General features: G+C 41.4%; 1 protein-coding gene and 2 long non-coding RNA genes across 3 annotated transcripts; all 3 read right to left on the bottom strand.

Moving 5' to 3' along the window:
• Positions 1-1455: 1455 nt before the first annotated feature.
• LOC116727876 (uncharacterized) lies at positions 1456-4864 on the bottom strand. The gene is made up of 5 exons (XR_004340884.1): positions 4732-4864; positions 4263-4517; positions 3971-4072; positions 3701-3863; positions 1456-2101 (listed from the first exon to the last, which is right to left on the bottom strand). It is a non-coding gene; the product is annotated as an uncharacterized LOC116727876 (long non-coding RNA).
• Positions 4865-5033: 169 nt separating this feature from the next.
• Positions 5034-5718, bottom strand: LOC116727877 (uncharacterized). The gene is made up of 3 exons (XR_004340885.1): positions 5573-5718; positions 5240-5341; positions 5034-5141 (listed from the first exon to the last, which is right to left on the bottom strand). It is a non-coding gene; the product is annotated as an uncharacterized LOC116727877 (long non-coding RNA).
• Positions 5719-7521: 1803 nt separating this feature from the next.
• On the bottom strand, positions 7522-21486 carry LOC116728791 (GATA zinc finger domain-containing protein 14-like). Its single transcript, XM_032577110.1, has 20 exons — positions 21455-21486; positions 17640-17935; positions 17508-17530; positions 17010-17035; positions 16325-16492; positions 13557-13852; positions 13296-13348; positions 12324-12349; positions 11889-12184; positions 11781-11833; positions 11589-11614; positions 11165-11452; positions 9903-10198; positions 9642-9694; positions 9399-9424; positions 8778-9073; positions 8670-8722; positions 8478-8503; positions 8054-8341; positions 7522-7765 (listed from the first exon to the last, which is right to left on the bottom strand). The coding sequence occupies exons 1-20, from the start codon at positions 21484-21486 to the stop codon at positions 7522-7524; spliced, it is 2865 nt and encodes a 954-aa protein (XP_032433001.1).
• Positions 21487-24464: the final 2978 nt, after the last annotated feature.

The following is a 24464-nucleotide window of genomic DNA, read 5'->3' as shown; positions in this document are numbered from 1 at the left end:
CGCAGGTTCGATTCCCAGATGCTGACCTTTGCCACATGTCTTCTTCCCCTTTCTCTCATTATCCACTTTCCTGTCAATTCACTATCAAATAAAGGCCACTACAGCCAATAAAACCTATTTAAAAAACTCAGTAAATTGAATTGGACAAAGTTATTGAACTAAGTTGGATAAACATAATAAATTGAGTTGGTCAGACATAAGATATGAAACTGGCATTGAACGCAATTATTTCAAGTAAAGTCAAAGTAAAAAGTTTCTTTAATTTAATTAAGTTAATTCAAGCTAGTTAGATTTTTAATGTTTAAGTTAATTGAATACAAAAAAGAATTAAGTGAGATTAATGTAAATAAGTCAATGAAATGAACTACAGCCATAAATACTTTTTTGAGTGTAGTCATTATTTACCTGGAAGTAACATAGCAAGATATTGTGCATACTGAATTCACAAAGGATAGTTATTGTAGGACGTAGGTCCATCCTCTCTGCTGTTGTCAATACCACTGCTCCCAAGAAAACCCAGTATGATGTTTTTTTTACATTTGTATATTTGAAATTACAATAAAGTGTCTTTTATTATTCATTTTATCAATACACATTTTTATGTGTATAAAAGTTTGTACCGGTAATAACTTTGCAATACAAATTCAGTGCTTTGCATTGCACTGAATTCCCCTATTGAGTAACAAATAAAGGTTTATTCTGTTTTATTCCATGTAAACAATAACTGCTACTTGCTTTTCCAGTGGTGTCCTCCTCCCTGATTTTATATGTCAAGCCTCTTCTCATAGTTTGAAGGCAGAAGCTAAGTCACTTTCTCCAGTGAGCAGTGATTCTTGAGAAGTGGGACAAAATGGGTTAAAATTTTTCCAATTTTTAAAAAAATTATGTAGCACCCCACTGCTCTGTCCGCTAGTAACTGGGACAAGAACTTAAACGCACTGGTGAGGTGGCTATTTGGGTTCGTTAAATTCTGATAGATACCACGCAGGTTTACCTATATTGAGTAATTCCTTACTCGTCCAATTGCCATATACTCCTTTGTTGTAACATAAATAACTCCAGACAACCAGCTACCTGAACAGTTTCTTTTAATAAGAACTTGGAAAAATTAAACCTTAGCTCCCCAATACCTCAAAATAATCAAAAAAACTTAAACATAGAGCAAGGTCATCAATTCCTCACACTAAATGTTTCCCAAAATAAAACTCACTTGACCTTTGTGTTTTTTAAAGAAAAACCCTTACTTTTAAGTGCTGTTTTACTATAACCAGAATTCCAATGTTGTCACTAACAGAACTCCGTACATTTACCGAAAATTTACAGTTCTAAACACAATATCACACATGGGCCCATACTCTCACACACACACCCACATACTGTCCGGTACCAGTTCAAGTATTCGTTGCAGGCCTGATGAAGCTAGGGTATGATGTCACTACAATCTTTGTGTGATGTCTTCTCTAAAAACTCCAAGTCTACTTAAATTTAGCCTTTATATGGGTAACTGCTCTCAGATTCACTTAAACCCCAGATGGCTAAACCTGACACTGGATGTAAAGGAACATGTGAGAAGTGTTCGACATACCAGCTGTCAAAAATTATTGTGACCTGAGAGCCACTGTCCAAGAGAGCAGTGCATGGTGTTCCATTTACTTTAACATGAGCAGTCGCGGGTGGTCCTACTAGTCCTTTGGGCAGGTTCCTGTCCCTCGTTAACCTAAACTACTTACAGTACATAGATAGGAAATTCAATACAGTCTTTAAACAAATGAGATAATTGATCACACCCTATTTTTAGGATTTTAACCTATTTGATTCTTTAGTCTTTTTTAGCAGATGCCTTCAAATGTAAATTACATTTAGACATTACTGCATTTCTAATGTTTAAAATTATATTTGGCACAATGTATAAAAAGTTATGAAAATTAATATGTTTAGCATAAGTTAAAGAGGAAATGTTGAAATATTAAGGCTGGAAACTCACCAGCTGTTGGCAAGCAGTTGCCCCCATCTTCTGAATATGCTGTTGGAGTGTTGCACTGAGAAGGGCTGAGGTCACAAGCAACACACTTCAGGCCATTTAGATACTCAGAACCAGGTACTGTCAATAACAGCATGATGGGACAAAACACAACAATAGCTTATGTCATGGTTAGTTAAAATCAGACTCAAATGCAGCAGGCAAAAACAACGTAAAATACAGTAGATGATTTTACAAAACTGGTAACACAAGGGTAACACACAACCCCACGCACCCTCCACCCCCACACACAAAAATCCAAAACAAGTTCAAAAAATCCAAAACAAGTTCAAATCAGAGGCACAGCAAGTAGGCAGAAAGGAAGAAAATGACGAGGAGAAAATGGCGTGAATGTCACGAGACAGACTGGCGAATTGTGACTGAAGTGGAGGAGCTCCTCCACTCCTCCTGAAATCAAATATGTCTGGAGGTAGAAAGTGGAAACAATGGCTAAATGAGGTAACTGATTGTAGGTATGAATTTTTGGAGCAGGAGTCAGGCTGAGGGGCGGGCAGAAGGTGGCATAGGAAGCTAGGAAGATATACAGAGAAACACAAAAGAGTGAGGGAGGAAAACCTGAGTGAAGTTGCACCCCTTCCCCATCTTCTTCAAATCAGACAAAATTGGTGTCAAAAGTTTGTGCAGCAAAAATTTTTGTTTGCACCATTGTCATTTTAAAGATATTAAGAAATGTTTCCAGAGATTATGAAAGGTCAACCAGCTCCCCCCATCTTCTTCAAATCAGACAAAATTGGTGTCAAACGTAGCACTTTGAAGAACTGCTACATTTTTGCTGGTTTGTGCAGCAAATTTTTTTGTTTGTGCTGCTTTGGCTTTGAAGATATTAATGAAAGTTTAAAGGTCATTTTGGTTTGGTAAAATTTGGGGGGCTGGTTGATGTTTTGACCTTTAAACTTTCATTAATATTTTTAAAAACCAAAGCAGCACGGACAAAACATCTTGCTGCATAAACCAGCACAAACGTAGTCGAGTTGCTGGACACCAATTTTGTCTAATTTGAAGAAGGTGGAAGAGGGGGCTGGTTGACCTTTCATGACCTCTGGAAACATTTCTTAATATCTTTAAAATTATAGTAGCACAAACAAAAAATATTGCTGCATAAACATAGCACAAATGCTTGACACCAATTTTGTCTGATTTGAAGAAGGTGAGGGGGCAACTTCACTTAGGTGGGAGGAAACACAAGGGAGAAGGAAATAATTCTAATACTGAAAAAACATTAAGACTAAACAAAACATGATTAACTAGAAAGAGACAAAGACATGAAGGGGAAACAAAGAACCAAACAGAAACAAGGCTGATCTGAAAATATGAACTAAGGAACACAGAGCTAGAATAACTAGAGGGATGAAACAAAGAAATAACAACTAGAATCACTAGAGAATGATAGATGTAGATTCAGACAAAAAAAACACCTAAACCTAGAGTAACAAGACGAATAGAAACACTATGAGCGACTGAAATTAAAATGAAAACACATAAAAATGAGAAAGATCTAACAAGAAATTAATGACAACAAATAATCAAGAAGAATAAATTAAAGAGTAAACAAAAACACAATTTATAAATAAAATGAACAGCAAAAACAAAACCCAGAAACCTACAGTCATGAAGATTTCAGAATTCTTTTTTATATTTTTTTTCTGTAATGAAACTTACAAGTCAGAGTCTGTGAGTTACAGTCGTTGGTGTTGCAACACTCAGCAGAGGCTACACCACTTTGGAAGCCCAGGATGACTGAAAATGTCTGACGGGGTGTTCTTGGACACAGAGAGGAAGCAGCCTTTGTAGATTTGTCGTTGTGTTGCTCCAGATGAAGAAGCTACAAAGTCAAAGAGCATTTGGTTCTTGTTAGAAAACAAATCAGACCTCACACCACCTGACCTGAATTTAGTTATGAAGTAAAAGTCAACATGAAGAGAGTGATACCTAAGACGGAAGCTGTTATACACATCGTTACTGAGCTGCATGTCACCGAAACTGTGCTTGAACATGTCGCATCTGTGCAGGTCAGACACTGCAGAGTTCCGGCTGGAATTAGAATTAAGTACTGAAGTGAAAAATATCTGTTTTACATGTTTTGATGATGCTCTAAGATAGTTGAAAGGCACAATATCTGATTTCTGAGTTAAAATTTTTAAACACAAAACTTTTATAAAATTTAATAATGCACTCTTCTTTTGTAATATTCCTTTCTGTTTTCAGACTTTTAATTTGTCACCTCTTGTGGATGTGATGGTCAGAGATATTGTTGAAGTTGTTGCTGCTGCAGCAGTTGTTCTGGTTGTAGTAGCTGGTGCAACTGTGGTGGTGGTTGTACTTGGATTATTGCACAGATCGGTTGCACAGCAGGTTGGTCCACTGGTGATTGAACCAACACTCTGCATGAACGGCAAACTTCCCAGACCTGAAGCAGCTGTACAGTTGTTTGGTGATGCACAACCCAGTGCAGGAATTGTGTTTGTTCCATTTTTCACTGTTGATGTTAAAAGCAGGATACAGTTACATTAATTCTTTATTAGGGCAATATAAACGAAGCTCAGTGCCACTTTGTCTGTTAAGTGAATAAATTGTTTTTAATAATCAACTTCTAACTGTCTAGCATACAGTACAGATTAAGCATTAATATTTCCTCTCACTGATATTAAGAAAAGTGTACTAAGGATTAGTCAGTATTTTGTTAAACTTACAAGTTGCTGAGAAGCAGTTGGTCTCATCTCCTGAACAGGTTATTGGAGTGATGCACTGAGAAGTTGTGGGGTTACAAGCAATGCATTGAAGGGAGTTAGTGGGCTGAGAACTGGGGGCTGAATCAAAGAAAGACAGTGGAAGAGAAACTGATTAAATATCAGCAAAAAAGGAGAATCAGATCTTCTTTTTAACTCTTGATGAAACCTACCAGGCAGAATCTGTGAGTTGCAGTTTCCTGTGTTGCAGCACTGAGCAGATGCAAATGGGAACCCAAAGTACATCTTTGGGAACCCAAAGATATACTTTGGGTTCCCAAGTTGACTGAAAAAGTCGAGGTGCCTGCAGCCGGACACAGAGAGGACGCTGCACAGGCTTTGTAGAGCTGTTACTGAAGTTCCAGATTGAGTAGCTGTAGAGTCAAGGAGATGTTTGGTGGTGTTAGAAAATACAGCAACCTCAATGCATTATTCCATCATAAAGTAAAAGAAAACATTAGCAGAACAATACCTCGGATGGTAGCTGTTATACACATCGTCTCTGAGCTACATGTTAGTGGTATTGTGCTTGAACACGTCTGGTCTGTGCAGGTCATACACGTCAGGGCTCCAGCTGCAACCACAAAATAAAATAAACAGCTCTTATTCTGTATGCTACCGATAATTCGTCTCTTACAAACTCAAACACACAAAAAATGAGCAGAAGTTTTAACATCTACATATCAATCTTCAAAATTTTAATTGTTAAACATTCTCACAAATAATGTTCAACATCTCAACATAATTTACATTATGTAAGAAAACGGCTGAAAACTACCAACGCCATTTGTTGAAGAGTGTTTACCTGTACTATAGAGCGCCCAGAAGAGACTCAGTACAAATATTAGCTTCATCATGATGATCTCGTTGATCCTGTAGATTAATTTCCTTCTCCCACTTCTTAAAAGCAGCAGTAGTACTAAAGTTTGTATTCAGTAAAGGTGACCTTGCTGGCTGGCCATGTTCGCATGAAAAATTCACTTTATTATTTTGTTTCTGTTCTCTCACACCTAAACACACCTTAACACACCCTTTTAGGCACGTCAGCATTTGAATGGTTAGAACAGTTCACAAAAACAATATAATTAAGTCATGTAATCCAAAAAAGCAAAAACAGACATCCCACAAATATCTTTCTCTTTTTGGTCTTCATTTTATATAAAGACCAAATGCTTTAGTCATTTTCTAAAGCAGAGGAGTCAAACCTATTTTCACTTCGGGCTACATCAAGATCAAGTGTAAACATATTGATAATATTAATTGTGAAAATAAAAAATAATAAATAGCTGTTTCTGCATTCAATTAAATAATGAAGAAATCCTTCATTAATTAATGAAAAAATCTTACTGATGTGTATTTATGCTGCAATATTTTCATATTGAAGTAATTTGGTGCAATGTAAATTAAATGTATTTATTTTTATGGATAAAATAATATTTAAGCACACAAATATGATTTTAATGTTTTATGTGTCCTTCTAGAGTCTATGGAGCCACATATATATTTATGGTGGCCCCGATGTGGCCTGTGAGCCTCTATATTTGCTTTTCTCCTTTAGAGAGTTTTCTAATCTGTTTTATTCTGGTGTACACATATGTTTAATAATAAATAAATGTGTTTTAGAAGACTACTGTTTATACTGTAGCTTCTGTTTCACTGCCTCAACAGTGAAACAGTAGAAGCACACATCTTGCTTTATTTAAAGCAAGTTGTACTAACAACTGATCTGTGCATTTTAATAATATTTAACAGGCGTCTTCATCAGTCTTTTCCCGATTATTATCCATGGAGGGCACCTATGGGGGAATTTTTCTGCCATAATCCAAGAGCACACATTTTCAGTCTGAAAACAGGATTTCATGTCTTTTGTTCTCAAAACTTTTAACACTTCTGCTTACATTTTCATTTTGAAAGCAGGACTTCACGTCTTTCTGCTCAACATTTGTGACACTTGTACTCAAAACTTCTCCTTGCGCTCACACTTAGTCTCTGCTCAGACTCTGCTTGCTTTTGAAAACACCTTTTGGCAGTCGCCTGGCAACCTCTCAGCCAATAGAATGAAAGTGTAGCACTGGGTGCATTTGTTGTTTGTATTGGGTGTGCCTGTGTGGCTACTATCGATTGTAGTAACCTGCACCATCCACTGGATGTAGGGAACAAACTCCTGCCTAAGATCAGTAGCTGTTAGCGATAAGTAGCACCTTTAAATCTACCTTTATACTGTATGATTTGTATATTTTGGGTCAGGGGTTTGTTGACTGGATGGTTTTAAATTAACTGAACCAAATGAAATGAAAGTACCCAACATAATTGATAAATAGCATAAAATCTTATCTAATTCAAGTAGAAGTACATTTTCACATGCAAAGTTTTCAATACGAAAAAAATGGAATATACTTAAAATGAAAATTTCATTAAAAATTCAATACTTTAAATATTTTTAGGAATTTTTATTGTAAAAGAAACCAATGACACAAAAAGAAAATTAAATAGTTCACAAAGAAATTATTTATGTAATATAATATATATTAAATTTGATTGTTTTATTAAATAGTAATTTAAATGTTAAATAAAGTTAAAACGCTTGTTTAATTTTCTACAGTGGTAAATAGCAAGTCTTCGAAAAACATTGGCTTTACATTTTTTCTACTTCAGTTCAAATAAGACAACAATGATTTCTCTTGAAGTTGCTAAACGATAAAGATGAAAAATCCAAGTATCAGGTGGAGAAGACCAAGTCTGAAGCTAGATGCATCACTGGTGGTTGATGTGGTGGTGGCTGCAACAGTTGCAGATGCAGTGGTTGCAGTAGTTGCACTGACTTGTGTGGTTGTAGTAGTGGTAGTAGCTTGTGCTAGGGTAGTGGTTGTAGTAGTTGGTGCTGGGGTAGTGGTTGAAGTAGTTGGTGATAGGGTAGTGGTAGTAGAGGTTGGTGCTGGGGTAGTGGTAGTAGTGGTTGGGGCAGATGTAGTAGATGTAGTGGTGGAAGTAGTTGGAGCTGGGGTAGTGGTTGTAGTAGTTGGTGATGGGGTAGTGGTAGTACTAGTTGGTGCTGGGGTAGTGGTTGTAGTAGTTGGTGTTGGGGTAGTGGTTGAAGTAGTTGGGGCTGGGGTAGTGGTTGTAGTAGCTGGTGCTGAGGTAGTGGTTGTAGTAGTTGGTGCTGGGGTAGTGGTTGTAGCAGCTGGTGCTGGGGTAGTGGTTGTAGTAGTTGGTGATAGGGTAGTGGTAGTAGAGGTTGGTGCTGGGGTAGTGGTAGTAGTGGTTGGGGCAGATGCAGTAGTTGTACTGGTTGTAGGAGTTGGTGCTGGGGTAGTGGTTGTAGTAGTTGGTGCCAGGGTAGTGGTGGAAGTAGTTGGTGCTGGGGTAGTGGTTATAGTAGTTGGTGATGGGGTAGTGGTTGTAGTAGTTGGTGCTGAGGTAGTTGTTGAAGTAGTTGGTGCTGAGGTAGTGGTTGTAGCAGTTGGTGCTGGGGTAGTGGTTGAAGTAGTGGGTGCTACAGTAGTGGTAGTAGCAGTTGGTGCTGGGGTAGTGGTTGTAGTAGTTGGTGCTAGGGTAGTGGTTGTCGTAGTTGGTCCTGGGGTAGTGGTTGTAGTAGTTGGTACTGGGGTAGTGGTTGAAGTAGTTGGTGCTGGGGTAGTGATAGTAGAAGTTGGTGCAGGGGTAGTGGTTGTAGTAGATGGAGCTGGGGTGGTGGTTGTAGTAGTTGGTACTGGGGTAGTGGTGGAAGTAGTTGGTGCTATTGTAGTGGTTGTAGTAGTTGGTGCTGGGGTAGTGGTTGTAGTAGTTGGTACTGGGGTAGTGGTTGAAGTAGTTGGTGCTGGGGTAGTGGTAGTAGAAGTTGGTGCAGGGGTAGTGGTTGTAGTAGATGGAGCTGGGGTGGTGGTTGTAGTAGTAGTTGGTACTGGGGTAGTGGTGGAAGTAGTTGGTGCTATTGTAGTGGTTGTAGTAGTTGGTGCTGGGGTAGTGGTTGTAGTAGTTGGTACTGGGGTAGTGGTTGAAGTAGTTGGTGCTGGGGTAGTGGTAGTAGAAGTTGGTGCAGGGGTAGTGGTGGAAGTAGTTGTTGCTAGGGTAGTGGTAGTAGTAGTTGGTGCTGGAGTAGTGGTTGTAGCAGTTGGTGCTGGGGTAGTGGTCGTAGTAGTTTGTGCTGGGGTAGTGGTTGAAGTAGTGGGTGCTACAGTAGTGGTAGTAGTAGTTGGTGCTGGGGTAGTGGTTGTAATAGTTGGTGCTGGGGTGGTTGTTGTAGTAGTTGGTACTGGGGTAGTGGTGGAAGTAGTTGGTGCTATTGTAGTGGTAGTAGTAGTTGGTGCTGGGGTAGTGGTTGAAGTAGTTGGTGCTATTGTAGTGGTTGTAGTAATTGGTGCTGGGGTAGTGGTTGTAGTAGTTGGTACTGGGGTAGTGGTTGAAGTAGTTGGTGCTGGGGTAGTGGTTGTAGAAGTTGGTGCAGGGGTAGTGGTGGAAGTAGTTGTTGCTAGGGTAGTGGTAGTAGTAGTTGGTGCTGGAGTAGTGGTTGTAGCAGTTGGTGCTGGGGTAGTGGTCGTAGTAGTTGGTGCTGGGGTAGTGGTTGAAGTAGTGGGTGCTACAGTAGTGGTTGTAATAGTTGGTGCTGGGGTGGTGGTTGTAGTAGTTGGTACTGGGGTAGTGGTTGAAGTAGTTGGAGCTATTGTAGTGGTTGTAGTAGTTGGTGCTGGGGTAGTGGTTGTAGTAGTTGGTGAAGAGGTAGTGGTTGAAGTAGTTGATGCTGGGGTAGTGGTTGTAGTAGTTGGTGCTGGGGTAGTGGTTGTAGTAGTTGGTGCTAGGGTAGTGGTAGTAGTGGTTGGTGCTGGGGTAGTGGTTGTAATAGTTGGTGCTGGGGTGGTGGTTGTAGTAGTTGGTACTGGGGTAGTGGTTGAAGTAGTTGGAGCTATTGTAGTGGTTGTAGTAGTTGGTGCTGGGGTAGTGGTTGTAGTAGTTGGTGAAGAGGTAGTGGTTGTAGTAGTTGATGCTGGGGTAGTGGTTGTAGTAGTTGGTGCTGGGGTAGTGGTTGTAGTAGTTGGTGCTAGGGTAGTGGTTGGTGTTGGAGTAGTGGTTGAAGTAGTTGGTGATAGGGTAGTGGTTGTAGTAGTTGGTGCTGAGGTAGTGGTTGTAGTAGTTGGTGCTGGGGTAGTGGTTGTGGTAGTTGGTGCTGAGGTAGTGGTTGAAGTAGTTGGTGCTAGGGCAGTGGTTGTAGTAGTTGGTGCTGAGGTTGTGGTTGAAGTAGTTGGTGCTAGGGTAGTGGTTGTAGTAGTTGGAGCTAGGGTAGTGGTAGTAGTGGTTGGTGCTGGAGTAGTGGTTGTAGTAGTTGGTGCTGAGGTTGTGGTTGAAGTAGTTGATGCTAGGGTAGTGGTTGTAGTAGTTGGTGTTGAGGTAGTTGTTGAAGTAGTTGGTGCTAGAGTAGTGGTTGTAGTAGTTGGTGCTGGGGTAATGGTTGTAGTAGTTGGTGAAGAGGTAGTGGTTGAAGTAGTTGATGCTGGGGTAGTGGTTGTAGTAGTTGGTGCTGGGGTAGTGGATGTAGTAGTTGGTGCTAGGGTAGTGGTTGTAGTAGTTGGTCCTGGGGTAGTGGTTGTAGTAGTTGGTACTGGGGTAGTGGTTGAAGTAGTTGGTGCTGGGGTAGTGATAGTAGAAGTTGGTGCAGGGGTAGTGGTTGTAGTAGATGGAGCTGGGGTGGTGGTTGTAGTAGTTGGTACTGGGGTAGTGGTGGAAGTAGTTGGTGCTATTGTAGTGGTTGTAGTAGTTGGTGCTGGGGTAGTGGTTGTAGTAGTTGGTACTGGGGTAGTGGTGGAAGTAGTTGGTGCTATTGTAGTGGTTGTAGTAGTTGGTGCTGGGGTAGTGGTTGTAGTAGTTGGTACTGGGGTAGTGGTTGAAGTAGTTGGTGCTGGGGTAGTGGTAGTAGAAGTTGGTGCAGGGGTAGTGGTGGAAGTAGTTGTTGCTAGGGTAGTGGTAGTAGTAGTTGGTGCTGGGGTAGTGGTTGTAGTAGTTGGTACTGGGGTAGTGGTTGAAGTAGTTGGTGCTGGGGTAGTGGTAGTAGAAGTTGGTGCAGGGGTAGTGGTTGTAGTAGATGGAGCTGGGGTGGTGGTTGTAGTAGTAGTTGGTACTGGGGTAGTGGTGGAAGTAGTTGGTGCTATTGTAGTGGTTGTAGTAGTTGGTGCTGGGGTAGTGGTTGTAGTAGTTGGTGTTGGGGTAGTGGTTGAAGTAGTTGGGGCTGGGGTAGTGGTTGTAGTAGCTGGTGCTGAGGTAGTGGTTGTAGTAGTTGGTGCTGGGGTAGTGGTTGTAGCAGCTGGTGCTGGGGTAGTGGTTGTAGTAGTTGGTGATAGGGTAGTGGTAGTAGAGGTTGGTGCTGGGGTAGTGGTAGTAGTGGTTGGGGCAGATGCAGTAGTTGTACTGGTTGTAGGAGTTGGTGCTGGGGTAGTGGTTGTAGTAGTTGGTGCCAGGGTAGTGGTGGAAGTAGTTGGTGCTGGGGTAGTGGTTATAGTAGTTGGTGATGGGGTAGTGGTTGTAGTAGTTGGTGCTGAGGTAGTTGTTGAAGTAGTTGGTGCTGAGGTAGTGGCTGTAGCAGTTGGTGCTGGGGTAGTGGTTGAAGTAGTGGGTGCTACAGTAGTGGTAGTAGTAGTTGGTGCTGGGGTAGTGGTTGTAGTAGTTGGTGCTAGGGTAGTGGTTGTCGTAGTTGGTCCTGGGGTAGTGGTTGTAGTAGTTGGTACTGGGGTAGTGGTTGAAGTAGTTGGTGCTGGGGTAGTGATAGTAGAAGTTGGTGCAGGGGTAGTGGTTGTAGTAGATGGAGCTGGGGTGGTGGTTGTAGTAGTTGGTACTGGGGTAGTGGTGGAAGTAGTTGGTGCTATTGTAGTGGTTGTAGTAGTTGGTGCTGGGGTAGTGGTTGTAGTAGTTGGTACTGGGGTAGTGGTTGAAGTAGTTGGTGCTGGGGTAGTGGTAGTAGAAGTTGGTGCAGGGGTAGTGGTTGTAGTAGATGGAGCTGGGGTGGTGGTTGTAGTAGTAGTTGGTACTGGGGTAGTGGTGGAAGTAGTTGGTGCTATTGTAGTGGTTGTAGTAGTTGGTGCTGGGGTAGTGGTTGTAGTAGTTGGTACTGGGGTAGTGGTTGAAGTAGTTGGTGCTGGGGTAGTGGTAGTAGAAGTTGGTGCAGGGGTAGTGGTGGAAGTAGTTGTTGCTAGGGTAGTGGTAGTAGTAGTTGGTGCTGGAGTAGTGGTTGTAGCAGTTGGTGCTGGGGTAGTGGTCGTAGTAGTTTGTGCTGGGGTAGTGGTTGAAGTAGTGGGTGCTACAGTAGTGGTAGTAGTAGTTGGTGCTGGGGTAGTGGTTGTAATAGTTGGTGCTGGGGTGGTTGTTGTAGTAGTTGGTACTGGGGTAGTGGTGGAAGTAGTTGGTGCTATTGTAGTGGTAGTAGTAGTTGGTGCTGGGGTAGTGGTTGTAGTAGTTGGTACTGGGGTAGTGGTTGAAGTAGTTGGTGCTGGGGTAGTGGTAGTAGAAGTTGGTGCAGGGGTAGTGGTTGTAGTAGATGGAGCTGGGGTGGTGGTTGTAGTAGTAGTTGGTACTGGGGTAGTGGTGGAAGTAGTTGGTGCTATTGTAGTGGTTGTAGTAGTTGGTGCTGGGGTAGTGGTTGTAGTAGTTGGTACTGGGGTAGTGGTTGAAGTAGTTGGTGCTGGGGTAGTGGTAGTAGAAGTTGGTGCAGGGGTAGTGGTGGAAGTAGTTGTTGCTAGGGTAGTGGTAGTAGTAGTTGGTGCTGGAGTAGTGGTTGTAGCAGTTGGTGCTGGGGTAGTGGTCGTAGTAGTTTGTGCTGGGGTAGTGGTTGAAGTAGTGGGTGCTACAGTAGTGGTAGTAGTAGTTGGTGCTGGGGTAGTGGTTGTAATAGTTGGTGCTGGGGTGGTTGTTGTAGTAGTTGGTACTGGGGTAGTGGTGGAAGTAGTTGGTGCTATTGTAGTGGTAGTAGTAGTTGGTGCTGGGGTAGTGGTTGAAGTAGTTGGTGCTATTGTAGTGGTTGTAGTAGTTGGTGCTGGGGTAGTGGTTGTAGTAGTTGGTACTGGGGTAGTGGTTGAAGTAGTTGGTGCTGGGGTAGTGGTTGTAGAAGTTGGTGCAGGGGTAGTGGTGGAAGTAGTTGTTGCTAGGGTAGTGGTAGTAGTAGTTGGTGCTGGAGTAGTGGTTGTAGCAGTTGGTGCTGGGGTAGTGGTCGTAGTAGTTGGTGCTGGGGTAGTGGTTGAAGTAGTGGGTGCTACAGTAGTGGTTGTAATAGTTGGTGCTGGGGTGGTGGTTGTAGTAGTTGGTACTGGGGTAGTGGTTGAAGTAGTTGGAGCTATTGTAGTGGTTGTAGTAGTTGGTGCTGGGGTAGTGGTTGTAGTAGTTGGTGAAGAGGTAGTGGTTGAAGTAGTTGATGCTGGGGTAGTGGTTGTAGTAGTTGGTGCTGGGGTAGTGGTTGTAGTAGTTGGTGCTAGGGTAGTGGTAGTAGTGGTTGGTGCTGGGGTAGTGGTTGTAATAGTTGGTGCTGGGGTGGTGGTTGTAGTAGTTGGTACTGGGGTAGTGGTTGAAGTAGTTGGAGCTATTGTAGTGGTTGTAGTAGTTGGTGCTGGGGTAGTGGTTGTAGTAGTTGGTGAAGAGGTAGTGGTTGTAGTAGTTGATGCTGGGGTAGTGGTTGTAGTAGTTGGTGCTGGGGTAGTGGTTGTAGTAGTTGGTGCTAGGGTAGTGGTTGGTGTTGGAGTAGTGGTTGAAGTAGTTGGTGATAGGGTAGTGGTTGTAGTAGTTGGTGCTGAGGTAGTGGTTGTAGTAGTTGGTGCTGGGGTAGTGGTTGTGGTAGTTGGTGCTGAGGTAGTGGTTGAAGTAGTTGGTGCTAGGGCAGTGGTTGTAGTAGTTGGTGCTGAGGTTGTGGTTGAAGTAGTTGGTGCTAGGGTAGTGGTTGTAGTAGTTGGAGCTAGGGTAGTGGTAGTAGTGGTTGGTGCTGGAGTAGTGGTTGTAGTAGTTGGTGCTGAGGTTGTGGTTGAAGTAGTTGATGCTAGGGTAGTGGTTGTAGTAGTTGGTGTTGAGGTAGTTGTTGAAGTAGTTGGTGCTAGAGTAGTGGTTGTAGTAGTTGGTGCTGGGGTAATGGTTGTAGTAGTTGGTGAAGAGGTAGTGGTTGAAGTAGTTGATGCTGGGGTAGTGGTTGTAGTAGTTGGTGCTGGGGTAGTGGTTGTAGTAGTTGGTGCTAGGGTAGTGGTTGTAGTAGTTGGTCCTGGGGTAGTGGTTGTAGTAGTTGGTACTGGGGTAGTGGTTGAAGTAGTTGGTGCTGGGGTAGTGATAGTAGAAGTTGGTGCAGGGGTAGTGGTTGTAGTAGATGGAGCTGGGGTGGTGGTTGTAGTAGTTGGTACTGGGGTAGTGGTGGAAGTAGTTGGTGCTATTGCAGTGGTTGTAGTAGTTGGTGCTGGGGTAGTGGTTGTAGTAGTTGGTACTGGGGTAGTGGTGGAAGTAGTTGGTGCTATTGTAGTGGTTGTAGTAGTTGGTGCTGGGGTAGTGGTTGTAGTAGTTGGTACTGGGGTAGTGGTTGAAGTAGTTGGTGCTGGGGTAGTGGTAGTAGAAGTTGGTGCAGGGGTAGTGGTGGAAGTAGTTGTTGCTAGGGTAGTGGTAGTAGTAGTTGGTGCTGGAGTAGTGGTTGTAGCAGTTGGTGCTGGGGTAGTGGTCGTAGTAGTTGGTGCTGGGGTAGTGGTTGAAGTAGTGGGTGCTACAGTAGTGGTAGTAGTAGTTGGTGCTGGGGTAGTGGTTGTAATAGTTGGTGCTGGGGTGGTTGTTGTAGTAGTTGGTACTGGGGTAGTGGTGGAAGTAGTTGGTGCTATTGTAGTGGTAGTAGTAGTTGGTGCTGGGGTAGTGGTTGAAGTAGTTGGTGCTATTGTAGTGGTTGTAGTAGTTGGTGCTGGGGTAGTGGTTGTAGTAGTTGGTACTGGGGTAGTGGTTGAAGTAGTTGGTGCTGGGGTAGTGGTTGTAGAAGTTGGTGCAGGGGTAGTGGTGGAAGTAGTTGTTGCTAGGGTAGTGGTTGGTGTTGGAGTAGTGGTTGAAGTAGTTGGTGATAGGGTAGTGGTTGTAGTAGTTGGTGCTGAGGTAGTGGTTGTAGTAGTTGGTGCAAGGGCAGTGGTTGTAGTAGTTGGTGCTGAGGTAGTGGTTGAAGTAGTTGGTGCTAGGGTAGTGGTTGTAGTAGTTGGTGCTGAGGTAGTGGTTGAAGTAGTTGGTGCTAGGGTAGTGGTAGTAGTGGTTGGTGCTGGGGTAGTGGTTGTAATAGTTGGTGCTGGGGTGGTGGTTGTAGTAGTTGGTACTGGGGTAGTGGTTGAAGTAGTTGGTGCTAGGGTAGTGGTTGGTGTTGGAGTAGTGGTTGAAGTAGTTGGTGCTAGGGCAGTGGTTGTAGTAGTTGGTGCTGAGGTAGTGGTTGTAGTAGTTGGTGCAAGGGCAGTGGTTGTAGTAGTTGGTGCTGAGGTAGTGGTTGAAGTAGTTGGTGCTAGGGTAGTGGTTGTAGTAGTTGGTGCTGAGGTAGTGGTTGAAGTAGTTGGTGCTAGGGTAGTGATTGTAGTAGTTGGAGCTAGGGTAGTGGTTGTAGTGGTTGGTGCTGGGGTAGTTGTTGTAGTAGTTGGTGATGGGGTAGTGGTTGTAGTAGCTGGTGCTGAGGTAGTGGTTGTAATAGTTGGTGCTGAGGTAGTGGTTGTAGTGGTTGGACCTAAGGTAGTGGTTGTAGTAGTTGTTGATAGGGTAGTGGTTGTAGTAGTTGTTGGGGCTGGGGTAGTGGTTGTAGTAGCTGGTGCTGAGGTAGTGGTTGTAGTAGTTGGTGCTGGGGTAGTGGTAGTAGAAGTTGGTGCAGGGGCAGTGGTGGAAGTAGTTGTTGCTAGGGTAGTGGTAGTAGTAGTTGGTGCTGGAGTAGTGGTTGTAGCAGTTGGTGCTGGGGTAGTGGTCGTAGTAGTTGGTGCTGGGGTAGTGGTTGAAGTAGTGGGTGCTACAGTAGTGGTAGTAGTGGTTGGTGCTGGGGTAGTGGTTGTAATAGTTGGTGCTGGGGTAGTGGTAGTAGAAGTTGGTGCAGGGGTAGTGGTGGAAGTAGTTGTTGCTAGGGTAGTGGTAGTAGTAGTTGGTGCTGGAGTAGTGGTTGTAGCAGTTGGTGCTGGGGTAGTGGTCGTAGTAGTTGGTGCTGGGGTAGTGGTTGAAGTAGTGGGTGCTACAGTAGTGGTAGTAGTGGTTGGTGCTGGGGTAGTGGTTGTAATAGTTGGTACTGGGGTAGTGGTTGAAGTAGTTGGAGCTATTGTAGTGGTTGTAGTAGTTGGTGCTGGGGTAGTGGTTGTAGTAGTTGGTGAAGAGGTAGTGGTTGAAGTAGTTGATGCTGGGGTAGTGGTTGCAGTAGTTGGTGCTGGGGAAGTGGTTGTAGTAGTTGGTGCTAGGGTAGTGGTTGGTGTTGGAGTAGTGGTTGAAGTAGTTGTTGATAGGGTAGTGGTTGTAGTAGTTTGTTCTGAGGTAGTGGTTGTAGTAGTTGGTGCTAGGGTAGTGGTTGGTGTTGTAGTAGTGGTTGAAGTAGTTGGCGCTAGGGCAGTAGTTGTAGTACTTGGTGCTGAGGTAGTGGTTGTAGTGGTTGGTGCTGGGGTAGTGGTTGTAGTAGTTGGTGCTGAGGCAGTGGTTGAAGTAGTTGGTGCTAGGGCAGTGGTTGTAGTAGTTGGTGCTGAGGTAGTGGTTGAAGTAGATGGTGCTACGGTAGTGGTTGTAGTAGTTGGTGCTGAGGTAGTGGTTGAAGTAGTTGGTGCTAGGGTAGTGGTTGTAGTAGTTGGAGCTAGGGTAGTGGTTGTAGTGGTTGGTGCTGGGGTAGTTGTTGTAGTAGTTGGTGATGGGGTTGTGGTTGTAGTAGCTGGTGCTGAGGTAGTGGTTGTAGTAGTTGGTGCTGAGGTAGTGGTTGTAGTGGTTGGACCTAAGGTAGTGGTTGTAGTAGTTGTTGATAGGGTAGTGGTTGTAGTAGTTGTTGGGGCTAGGGTAGTGGTTGTAGTAGCTGGTGCTGAGGTAGTGGTTGTAGTAGTTGGTGCTGGGGTAGTGGTAGTAGAAGTTGGTGCAGGGGTAGTGGTGGAAGTAGTTGTTGCTAGGGTAGTGGTAGTAGTAGATGGTGCTGGAGTAGTGGTTGTAGCAGTTGGTGCTGGGGTAGTGGTCGTAGTAGTTGGTGCTGGAGTAGTGGTTGTAGCAGTTGGTGCTGGGGTAGTGGTTGTAATAGTTGGTGCTGGGGTGGTGGTTGTAGTAGTTGGTACTGGGGTAGTGGTTGAAGTAGTTGGAGCTATTGTAGTGGTTGTAGTAGTTGGTGCTGGGGTAGTGGTTGTAGTAGTTGATGAAGAGGTAGTGGTTGAAGTAGTTGATGCTGGGGTAGTGGTTGTAGTAGTTGGTGCTGAGGTAGTGGTTGTAGTAGCTGGTGCTGGGGTAGTGGTTGTAGTAGTTGGTGCTGAGGTAGTGGTTGAAGTAGTTGGTGCTGGGGTAGTGGTTGTAGTAGCTGGTGCTGGGGTAGTGGTTGTAGAAGTTGGTGCTCGGGTAGTGGTTGAAGTAGTTGGTGATAGGGTAGCGGTAGTAGTGGTTGGGGCAGATGCAGTAGTTGTAGTGGTTGTAGGAGTTGGTGCTGGGGTAGTGGTTGTAGTAGTTGGTGATTGGGTAGTGGTTGTAGTAGTTGGTGCTGAGGTAGTTGTTGAAGTAGTTGGTGCTGAGGTAGTGGTTGTAGCAGTTGGTGCTGGGGTAGTGGTTGAAGTAGTGGGTGCTACAGTAGTGGTAGTAGTAGTTGGTGCTGGGGTAGTGGTTGTAGTAATTGGTGCTAGGGTAGTGGTTATAGTAGTTGGTCCTGGGGTAGTGGTTGTAGTAGTTGGTACTGGGGTAGTGGTTGAAGTAGTTGGTGCTGGGGTAGTGGTAGTAGAAGTTGGTGCAGGGGTAGTGGTTGTAGTAGTTGGAGCTGGGGTGGTGGTTGTAGTAGTTGGTGCTGTGGTAGTGGTTGAAGTAGCTGGTGCTAGGGTAGTGGTTGTAGTAGTTGGTGTTGGGGTAGTGGTAGTAGTGGTTGGTGCTGGAGTAGTGGTTGTAGTGGTTGGTGCTGGCGTAGTGGTTGTAGTAGTTGGTGCTGGGGTAGTTGTTGAAGTAGTTGGTGTTGGGGTAGTGGTTGTAGTAGTTAGTGCTAAGGTAGTGACTGTAGTAGTTGGTGCTGGGGTAGTTGTTGAATCAGTTGGTGCTGGAGTAGTGGTTGTAGTAGTTGGTGCAACTGTGGTTGTTGTTGCACTTGGATTATTGCACAGACCGGTTGCACAGCAGGTTGGTCCACTGGTGATTGAACCAACACTCTGCATGAACGGCAAACTTCCCAGACCTGCAGCAGCTGTACAGGTGTTTGCTGATGCACAACCCAGTGCAGGAATTGTGTTTTTTCCATTGTTCACTGTTGATGTAAAACAGTGTAAAGTTACATTATTTGCTTAAAATATAATATAGTTCTATTTTCCTAGGATGTAGTGTTAATATAACATTGGGATTAGTCTTCAATTTGTCCAAGCTATTAAATATGAAAGCTTACAAGTTGCTGAGAAGCAGTTGGTCTCATCTCCTGAACAGGTTATTGGAGTGGTGCACTGAGATGTTGTGGGGTTACAAGCAATGCATTGAAGGGAGCTAGTGGGCTGAGGACTGGGGGCTGACATAAAAATGGATAATGGAAGAAACTGATTAAAAATTAAAGAAAAAACATGAAATCATTTAAGAAAAAAGGATGGCCAGATTTTTTTCTTTTTAACTCTTGATGAAACCTACCAGGCAGAGTCTTTGAGTTGCAGGTGTCTGTGTTGCAGCACTGAGCAGATGCAATTGCACTTTGGGTTCCCAAGTTGACTGAAAAAGTCGAGGTGCCTGTAGCCGGACACAGAGAGGACGCTGCACAGGCTTTGTAGAGCTGTGTTGCTGAAGTTCCAGATTGAGTAGCTGTAGAGTCAAGAAGATGTTTGGTGATGTTAGAAAATACAGCAACCTCAATGCATTATTCCATCATAAAGTAAAAGAAAACATTAGCAGAACAATACCTCGGATGGTAGCTGTTATACACATCGTCTCTGAGCTACATGGTAGTGGTATTGTGCTTGAACACATCTGGTCTGTGCAGGTCATACACGTCAGGGCTCCAGCTGCATCCAGGTGAAGAAAGACTTTTTAAATTCTCAGAAAGTTTGAACTCAAAAGGTTCTTTTCAGTACTTTACATTTACACATTACATATTTTCAGCAGATTTTTAATAGGTAAAATGTGAAACCAAACAACAAAGTGCCAGTAGTTTGTAAGTGTTAGAGTTATGCAATGCTTCATATTTTGCTATCAATCTCATACCAAATAAATACATGTCCGTCTTGCAGATACCAATACTGGTACTTTTTATTATTTAAGTTTGATATTTGTCCTACATTTAAGTGTTTTTGTGGTATTTCACCAAATTATGTTGCTACAACCATAGAATTTAAAAAACTACTACGTTAATAATATATTAAGACAAACAGAAACAATAAAACAACACAACAAACTTGTGTGCGTTTTTTTCTTAAAAAGGTGCAAAATATTATTTGAGAGAAAATCAAAACTACAACATAAAAATGCAATACCATTTTGTAAGGAATCCAATATTGATCAATATTATAAAGATGTTGGATCGCTTTACATGCCTTTACTAAATACCACTCTTCATTTTTTATTTTTTCATAGTTAATGTAATGTTTAAAGGAGTCAACTACCTTAATACATTTTCATTGTGCAATATTGACAGAATTTAATACATAAAATATTGGAACAGGACAAAAAATTCTTTGTAGACATGACTGTCAGCCATCCCTCTGCCGTCCTTTCCCCCTTTAAACAATAACATCTAAAGAACCTAATAACATACAAAAAGTGAAGTGCCTAAAATTGTATTGGTAATTCAACATTATTATTCATCAGTGCAAAAGAATAGCATTATTAATGATGATAGGGAGAGCACAGGATTCAATGATTTATAGAGAACCAATTTAAACTCCAAACATTAGACAGCACATAACAACCTTGACTTGCATGATAATTAGTCTGTTGGTGGAAAAAATAACTGTTTGGATCCAATTTCTGTAAATTCAAATACACTAATAAAATCAAGAAATATCTGTAAACTCTTTTGTCTGTTTTTTGAGCAACAATATTAACAATTACAGCTGAAAAAATATGAAAAATGTAATTTGGAGGGCTTCTAATTAATGAACAAATAAAAAATGACATATGTAATAGATAATGTTACCTGTACTGTACAGTGCCCAGATAAACGTTAGGGAAACAATCAGCTTCATGGTGATGTTCAGGTGGATCCTACAGGTGAGTTCCTCTGGATTCTGATACTAAACATTTGGAGTTCTTCTGAACTTTATAGGCTGGACAGATGACCTCACTGATTGGGTGTGTTTCCAATTTCATGGCGCCACAACCCAAAAACGCATCTTTGCATTCGTCAAAGCATCATGAAAGTATGTCAGCACACCTTAACACACCTAACATACCTTTTAAAACAGGGGAGTATGAAATAGAAAATATCAATTCACTACAATGAAACGTATCATTAAATTACTCACACACAGCACCACCAAAAAAGGCGTTCCAAAAATAAGTCTTGAACATTTTGTGCTTTTGTTTCCATTGTTGTGGACATGAAGTAGTCCTTGCTGTTTGACCAGGTATGAAAAACGCCTGGTTAAGTTTAAACTTATATAACTTATTTACTAAGTTTTTAACCAAGTAAACACTTTAATACTTATAAAAAAAATAGTCAAAACAAAGTTTCAAAATGGGATTTGATTTGTTTTAATTTAGTATATGCAGGAAAGCCCCAAGTAAATCATACTCCTGGTATATTTTAATTTCAAGATACTCTTACTAAACCAATACATTCTTAATAGAAAACAAAACATGCAACAGGAAAGTAAAATTTTTAAAAATGGCTGTTTTTACTTACACTTTACTAAATAATATTCCATAGAGCCACCACATGGCTCAGTGGTAGAGCAGGTGCATGATGTCTAAAACCACCACAGTCACAGTCTTCAACACAGCTGTGCCTGGTTCAGTTCAGTTCTCTCTCTCTCTCTCTCTCTCTTTCTCACTCTCACTCACTCACTCTATCTATCTACCTAGATCAGGGGTCTGCAACCAGCGGCTCTTTAGCGCTGCCCTAGTGGCTCTCTGGAGCTTTTTCAAAAATGTTTGAAAATGAAAAAAGATGGGGGTGGGAAATATATATTTTTGTGTTAATATGGTTCCTGTAGGAGGAGAAACATGACACAGTCATTCTTAACGTTTTCCAATGCTATAAAAATGTGTAGAATAAATATTAAATTTAAACATTTCTGTCAACAAAGATTTGAGTCATAGCCTGACACGTTTCTTTCAGCTGGGCGGGGTGCGAGTCAGGTGGCTGCTGTAAACAAACTGACGGGTGTGTGGTGGGCCATGGAGAGCAAAGGGGAAAAGAAAAAAATAGCCGAGGAGAGATTCTACAATTCTTGGACCGAATCATTTGTATTCATTGCCAATGCGGAAGAATTACCTGAATGTTTGCTCTGTAGCGAGAAGTATCAAATAACAAAAAGAGTATGGTACTTTCCGGACTATAGACCACACCTTACTATAAGCCTCACCTACATTTTTTTTTTAATAACTGGAAACGTACATGCATAAGTCGCACAGGGCTATAAGCCGCATGGTTCAAAGCGTGGGGACAAAGTAGCGATTTATAGTCTGAAAAGTACTGTAATGTGGAAAGACATTTTCAGGGAAGGCTCTACATTAGTTGCCACGTCAAGATTAAAGTTGCATCTTACAAGCCCGATGTTGAGAAACTGTCCAGTGATGTCCGTAAACAGAAGCCACATTAAACACGTAAGAACACAATCCTGCCATGGGCAAATATATTTAGTAACAAAGTTGTTGTTTTTATAAATTATTAGTGATTTTTGTCAGTATATATTTAGAATGACACTTAGCGATATTATTGTGTTTTGTTGCTTAAGTCTGAGGTTGCGTGTCAAAAGAGAAGAGAATGCTGCTATGTCTTACCATTGCACTGCCTTTTTTGGCATTTGCACAGAAATCAAACTTAAACTGCATTAATTTAATTTTAATTTTATATACTTTACCTTTTCAAAAGGCTGCTGTTTTATGTTATAACTTCGGGTTGCGTTTTATTGCACTCCTTTTGTTACACAGATAAGGGGCATGTTAAGCATGTTCCGTTTAGTTGTTTTTTCGGTCACACACTTTACAGTGGTTATTTACAAAGAGTGATCGTCGTTATACAAACTGAATTTGGGAGCAGATTTTCCGAGTTACAAAAGGAAATAAATGACCCTTTCCCTGTCGATCTTCATAATAAAAATGACATCAAAAATCAGATTTCTTTATTGCATTTCTTTAATTTTATCAATGCAATGAAACACAATACATCAATATTGTAACGGAAGGTAAACCTAAAGCACCATTGTACAACAGAGTCACGTGGTGCGTCATTCCGTCCAGGACGCACAGCAGGGAAAATAAACATTTAATCATGAATGCTAATTATGTATACACTTAGTCATTTTGATAATAGGCTAATATAGCTAATATAAACACTTAAAGCCTGTTTTGCATTCTTTGTAAACCTTATATAAGACTTTTAATTTTTTGCAGCTCCAGACAGATTTGTTTTTTGTTTTTTTGATCCAAAATGGCTCTTTCAACATGTTGGGTTGCCGACCCCTGACCTAGATAGATAGATAGATAGTTAGATTCTATCTATGTATAGATAGAATCTATACATAGATTCTATCTATATATAGATTCTATCTATGTATAGATAGAATCTAACGATAGATAGATAGATAGATAGATAGATAGATAGATAGATAGATAGATAGATAGATAGATAGATAGATAGATAGATAGATACTGAACTGAACCCCCATTGAAAACCTTCTGTTTATTCCACCAAATATTGATTTCTGAACTCTTCATGAGTTAAAACACCACTATTGTTGTTTCTAAATGAATATGAACTTGTTTTCTTTGCATTATTTGAGGTTGGAAAGCACATTTTTGTGTCTTTTTTGTTCGTTTGACCATTTTTCATTTTCTGGAAATAAATATTAAATTTTTGCTAGGAATTTCAGAGACATGTTGTCAGTAGTTCATAGAATCAAAGAACAATGTTCATTTCACTCAAACACATACCTGTAAAGACTTCAATCAGAGAACTGATAATTTTGCAGTGGTCTCTTTTTTTCCCCAGAGCTATATATAAATTATATCAAAAATTATTTAAGCCATTCTCAATAAGGATCACAGGAATCAAATAGTTCTTAGAATTCATATTTCCAGTGATATTTCATACAACTTATCTCTGGTGATGTTTTCTAATTTTGAAGACCTTTTTTGCAAATAGCCGATTCTTTAGCTCTGTATATAGATTCTACATTCAAGTCAAGACTCCATATTCTACCTACAGTAAAAAAGAACAATATTTCTTATATTAAAATAATACTTTCAATGTAAATCTGTGAGGAACTTGAGGAGTTTAAGTAACTTCCAGTTCATAGTCAGAGTGTGAGAAATGTTAACATACTACCTACCTTAAAACCAACAAAAAAAACAATTATTTTGTAGGGCATGTGAGTGGTGCCAACATTTTTGTTCAAAAATTATTCAAGTGAAAATAAATATTTTAGGAGATCTTTTTGTTCTATAATCTTAAAATATTTTTAAAGATTATAAAAGCTTGAGAGTAGTCTAAAATCCCAAATCAAGGCACGTGTTTCTTGTCAAAATTTACATTATTTATCAATAAAAATATGAGCTATGAAGTTAAAGTTTCCATAGACGTATAACAATGTAAAATACAACAGGTATAACAGGCGATTGAAAGCAGTGCCTTAACAAATGACGCATGTCTACGCATGATTAGTGGCTAAAATATTTGACGAGCTAAAGCAGGTTGTTCTAGGGAGCAATGAGGCATCAACAGTTTCATCAAAGCCACACAATTTAATAAAATCATAGTGAAGAATATGACTTTGAATTATAAAAACATATTTTATTTCTCCTGCTCTTCTTTTCTTAGTCCTGATGCTGTCTTTTTACCGTTCTTTTTAACATTAAATACATTCTACAGGGTTATTATTCACTAATGCATTACTGATGGGAGACGAACAACAAAAAGGTGCTCTTGGTGCTAAAACTTTTCACAAAACAGTTTATAAGTTCATGTAAAATAAAGGCGCTCTGTAAAATTACGATGCGATAATGGAAATGAATACATGCATTTAAAGCTGTTTGTTTCTCTTTAAAATATGCAACAATTCTGTGTTTGAAGGAATGATTGGGAAGCCTAGTTACTCTAATGAAAGTGTCAATATTGTATATTTCAACTGAAACAGTAAGTACTTGGAGTGGACATGGAGTGGTGCAAGTAAAACAATGATTGTAGATCCAATTCAAGTAGCTATGTCATGATTCACATTTTTTCTAGCCATGCCTGCATCATTCTCATGTTTTCACGTCATCTCTTGTTTTCTGCTAAGCCTCAACCTGCTAATTAGATTTAATCTGTTGACCTGCGCTATGCCTTATTGTCTCTTTGCCTCACCTGTGCTCTGCATTATTTAAGCTCACGTCAGTCCCTGCCTCCCTGCCTCCCTGCTTGTGTC

This window comes from Xiphophorus hellerii, chromosome 11 (assembly GCF_003331165.1).
Source record: "Xiphophorus hellerii strain 12219 chromosome 11, Xiphophorus_hellerii-4.1, whole genome shotgun sequence".
NCBI classification, from domain to species: domain Eukaryota; kingdom Metazoa; phylum Chordata; class Actinopteri; order Cyprinodontiformes; family Poeciliidae; genus Xiphophorus; species Xiphophorus hellerii.
Note: the sequence above shows the minus strand (reverse complement) of the source record. Positions and strands in the feature narration are given on the sequence as shown.

Excerpts from the sequence above, each read along its gene's own strand:
- LOC116728791 (XM_032577110.1), bottom strand. The coding sequence starts at position 21,486 with ATGCGGCTTATAGCCCTGTGCGACTTATGCAT. Across the intron at positions 13,853-16,324 it reads AACCACTACCTCAGCACCAA|CACCAACTACTACAACCACT; the intron begins GTACTACAACTA and ends CCATTACCCCAG. Across the intron at positions 11,834-11,888 it reads CTTCTACTACCACTACCCCA|CACCAACTACTACAACCACT; the intron begins GCACCAACTACT and ends CCACTACCCCAG.